The 4509-nt window shown below is 65.0% G+C and overlaps 1 protein-coding gene across 1 annotated transcript in view; it reads right to left on the reverse strand.

Moving 5' to 3' along the window:
• NPTX1 (neuronal pentraxin 1) overlaps positions 1-4509 on the reverse strand; it is a 9449-nt gene that overhangs the window by 4337 nt on the left and 603 nt on the right. Inside the window, exons 2-5 of the mRNA XM_030888219.2 lie at positions 4088-4507; positions 3604-3811; positions 1466-1710; positions 306-485 (exon numbers count right to left, since the gene is read on the reverse strand). Coding sequence (XP_030744079.2) covers positions 306-485; positions 1466-1710; positions 3604-3811; positions 4088-4507 — 1053 coding nt within the window. The remainder of the gene's footprint in view (positions 1-305; positions 486-1465; positions 1711-3603; positions 3812-4087; positions 4508-4509) is intronic.

The raw sequence follows: 4509 nt of genomic DNA on the forward strand, positions 1-4509 counted from the left end.
CCCGCCATCCAACCACAGGAGTGAGAGGTGGGCAGGATCTGTGCCCCCCACCACAAGGAACATTTCTATGTCCTGTCAAAGGCAGAGCTAGCCGCCCAGTGGGGCTGGCCTGAGACAACGGGTCCATTCACTTCCCTCTGGAGTGCCCTAAGGAGCAGAGCTGGTCTTCCCAAGCCAACACAGGAGCTGCTGGGGTCCTGGGGGTGTTGAGCCCACCCAGAGCAAGGGTTCTCCACCACGATTCTCTCTGCCCCTCCCCAGGACAGCCAGCCCCTCCCTCTCCTCCCTGCTCTGCCGGCCAATACCTGTTCCTGGCCCAGCACCAACACGCCCTGCGGCTTGATGGGGTGGTAGGGTGCCAGGTTCTCGCCACTGCCGCCCTGGGTCCCATCCTGGTAGGCTTCCCAGACCCCGTCCCGGGTGGTCCAGGTCACACAGATGTGGTGCCACTTGCCATCATTGATCACGAAAGGCAGCTTGGCCACCTGGGAAGTGGACACACACACTTATGGGCACGTTCCCCGCCCACCCCTGCATCATTACTCCCACTGTTATCCATTCCATGGAAGAGCCATTATTGAACGCTCACAGCCCCATCCCTCTGGACTCCATGGTCTGCCAGCCACACCCATGCATGGTTGTCAGAACCACAGAGGACAGCAAGTGTCAGCCTGGGCCTCCCCAAGATTCATCTGGAGCACAGTCTTCCTTCTTTGCTCCCAGCCCCTGGCCAACCAGGGCCCTCTGGACAAAAGGTGGGAAGAGCCCACACTGCTGGCTGGAGAGGAAGGCATTCCACCTCGTGATTCTCATCTCTCTTCCAGCACCCCGCCTCTAACTGGGAAGCTGGCCTTCTGAGTCCATGGCCTCCAGGCCTCTGCAGAGACTCTGACGGGCACCACAGGGGAGCTTCTACCAGGAACCTCCCTCACCCAGCCCCCCAGCACTGCAGGGAGCGAGCTCCCAATGCCCCCACCCCCACCCCCTGAAGCCGACCTGGCGTCCAACCCAAGCCTGGCACCAGCAGACACGCAGAGGCCAGGGTTCGAAAGCTGGCAGCTAATCCTTGCCCCAGGGTCACTGGAGGGGAAGGGGTTTCCCTGTGCTGCCACCCCAGGGGTCTCAAGGGTGGAGAGCTAGGCTAGAGGGCTCCGCGTGTTTGGTCCCGTCTCAGAGCCCCTGGTGGAGGAGGGCGGTGTTTCTGTGGGCGGGACCAGGAGCCTTCTCCACCCTCCTCCTCCTCCCACTGCCTGTTTGCACCAGCCACTCTATCCTGGAAGGTCTCTGTCTGGGAAGGTTCTAGCAGCCCTTCTGCAGGTCTCCCAGTCTCTCCCTCCCTCCATGTCCTGCCCTGCGAGCTTTCTCCATCCCCCCACCCCCACCCCCACCCCCACATAAACATACACAGAGGCAGAGGGGCCCGGGCCAGCCTGCTCCAGCTCAGAGCAGACCAAAGGGGCTGTACCTTGTCATTGATGAGGATCTCCATGGGGTTGCTGCCCCACTCGATGAGCACCAGCTCATTGGCCTGGCCCGGCACAGCATAGGAGAAGGGGGTGCCCACGCCGGGCGCCGCGCTGGACTTGAGCCACATGCACACGGTGAAGGCGTACATCTCCGGCAGGCTCTTCTTGACCTTGGCATACATGTAGTTGGTCCGCAGCGGGAATGTCAGCTGGAACTTGTCCCCGGGCCGGCTGTCTTTCTGACCTAGGGGGGAAGGGAGAGGGGGACACGGTCCTGACATCAGCCCCTTGTCTGTGTGTTTGTGGCCGGCGTCCAGCTGGCACTGGGGGTCCGTCCGGCACTGGGGGTCCGTCCCTGCCAAGCTCCCTGTGGTCTTCATCTGGTAGGTGCCCGGAGGCTTGAAACACACCCTTGGGCCAGTGGGTGAAAGTGGGCACTTGTGGGCACCCTCGAGCTCAACTCTGACTCTGCCACCAGGGGAGGCTGAGGCCATGGTGCATGAGGCCGTCTGGGCCCGGGGAGGGCAGAACTGGGGGGGTTGGTGATGCCACTGGCACAGGCTGAGGTGGTTCCTGGGAAGAGAGCAGCTCCCCTCAGGGGAGCCCCTTCGGGTCTGACCTGATTCCTTGGTTCGGACGAGGCTGACTGACGTGCTCACAGCCCTCCCTGCTGGCCCTTCTCAAGTCCCCAACCCCAAGCCACTTTGGCAACTGTGGGTGTGTGGGTGTGAGAGGCCATCTCTCTCTAGGGCACCCCAAGCAGCAGGACATACGCTTGCCAGCCTGGTGTCTCCACTGACCAGTGACTGGCTTGAACTTCAGGGCTGTTTTCAGGACCCAACCCACCTCCCAGGGGAGAGCAGCTGGCCCCTTCAGTGACTGCCCAGGAGCTCCAAATCCCAACTTTTAAATCCGGCGGTGCTTCCTGCAAAACTGGCCCTAGGGCCTCATGGGCCCCATGCAGGCTGCCAGAACAACGTGTCTCCAGTGACACCACCCCCCTCGCCAACCCACCCCCTTCTCACCCCACACACACTGAGGCTGTGGCCCCAGGAACAAAAATTGCAGGCCAGCAGTAGACTTCAGCCACCAGGCAGCCGCTGGGAAGGGCACCCAGAGCCCAGGGCACAGGCATGCCAGCACTTGCTGTACTCCAGTACCTGCTACCCGGCCAAGGAGTTATTTCTAGGAGGCGCCCTGCTGGCCAGCATACATCCCACCCCGCTTCTTGGCATCTCCTCTCCAAGCAAGGGGGCGGCGGAGCAGGGTCCGCCCCGTCCTCCGCCGGTGCCGCCCACAGAGCCCCGCCCCGCAGAGGAGGATGCAGCCCCCCGGCCGGTCGACTAGCTGTTTTTCATTTCCTCGCATCTCCCTCCCTCCTCCCCCTCTCCCGCGTCCCTCCTTCCCCGATCTGGTGTTCAGTTACATAACGCGCCTTAAGATGGCACTGTGGAAATCCGGCGGGCACAGTTTGCGGTCCGAGCAGGGTCACGTGGCCCTGCTACTCGCCGGGGCCCCCCCGCCCTTTTACAACCTTTTTTCCCTTTCTTCTGCGATTCAAGGCACAGCGGCCCTAGCTGGTCTGTGAGCCTGGGTCGCGCCGGGGCCACCCAGAATTGGCGATCGGGGACCACGGGGGCACGAAAGATGCGCGGGCTTGGGTCACTCCGATGGGTGGGGGGAAAAATCTTGTCTCCCAGGTTCAGGACTGAGGGGGACCCCTCCCCCCAGATATCACGAGAGATACCTGCCAGGGATGAGGGCCCAACTCGAGAGATGCCTGTCAGGGATGGGGAGGGCGCTCGGCTCCCTGAGAGAGTGTGGGGACCGACTGACTGCAGGCTTCCGGAGTCGGGAGGGTTTCGGGCGGGCGACGGCTACTGTGCAAAGTTACTGGGGATGGCACACATCAGGTTCGAGAAATCCACCAGTGTGTGAGCGCGCAGGCGAGGGGGATTGAGCCGATCCCTCCCCGCTTCCTCTCGCCCAGGTACCTTCCGAGCCCAGGGCTGCCAAGTACGGCCGCACGGACTGGCAGCCCAGAGCTCGGGTGCGAGGGGAGGGCCTGGGGGTCACGCGGCGCAGGAGGCCGCAGGCGGGGTCCCGTGGGCGCCGCGATCGTGGCCGGCAGTAATACCTTTCTCTAGCTCGCTGATGCGCTGGTGCAGCGAGGTCAGGGCGTTCTCGATCTTGACCCTCTCCTCTGTGTCGTTCTTGGGCCCCCCCTTGCCTTCCTCCAGACTGTTGACCCGCGACAGCACCTGCCGCTCCAGGTCCTCGATCTTGCTCTGCAGCAAATCCTTTAGGCTGTTGCTCTGGCTGGAGGAGTTGAGGCGGCTGTACTGCTGCGGGGCAAGAGCGGGGAGCGCTCCGTTACGCGCCCAGCCGGAGCCGCCCGAGGCCCGCGCCGCGGTCTCCTCGGGCGACTGCGGGGGCGGCCTGGCAGGGAGTTAGGGCTCGCGGCCGCCGCGGGGGGCCCCCCCGCAGGCTCCGGGCAGCCCGGGCCGGGCAGGGCGTGCAGCCCAGGCGGGGGCAGGGGTGCCCGACCGGCCAGGGCGGGGTGCGGGTGGGGGTGGGGAGGGCATAAGGCCGCGCGCGCCCAAGGGGAGCCGCGCGCGGACCTCCAGGTTCTCCAGGCGGGTTTTGAGCGACTGCAAAGTTTGCCCGAGTTGGCTGAGCGTCTCGGCGGCTGGCGTCCGGGACAGGTCGCCCATGGTGTGCTTGCCGGAGCCGGGCTGCTTGCGGCCGGTGCCCGTGTCCAGCGTGCTCTGGCTCTCGCAGCGGCCCAGCTTGGTGGTCAGCTCGCGGATGGTCTCCTTCTGGCTCAGGATCGTCTCCTTCTGCTGCAGCACGGTCTCGCGGAGCTGCAGCACGTTGCTCCGGAGCTCCTCCGCGCCGCCGGCCGCCACGGACGCCGCGCACATGTCGGCGTCCACCGGCACCGAGGTACAGATGAAGCGCGTCGGCCCGAAGTCCTGGGCCCCGCAGCCCAGCAGGCAGAGGGAGAGCAGCGCCCAGGTGCGCGCGGCGCCGCGGGCCGGCA

This window comes from Echinops telfairi, unplaced genomic scaffold, assembly GCF_000313985.2.
Source record: "Echinops telfairi isolate 266 unplaced genomic scaffold, ASM31398v2 ScPeMD7_7458;HRSCAF=8496, whole genome shotgun sequence".
Taxonomy (NCBI): Eukaryota; Metazoa; Chordata; class Mammalia; order Afrosoricida; family Tenrecidae; genus Echinops; species Echinops telfairi.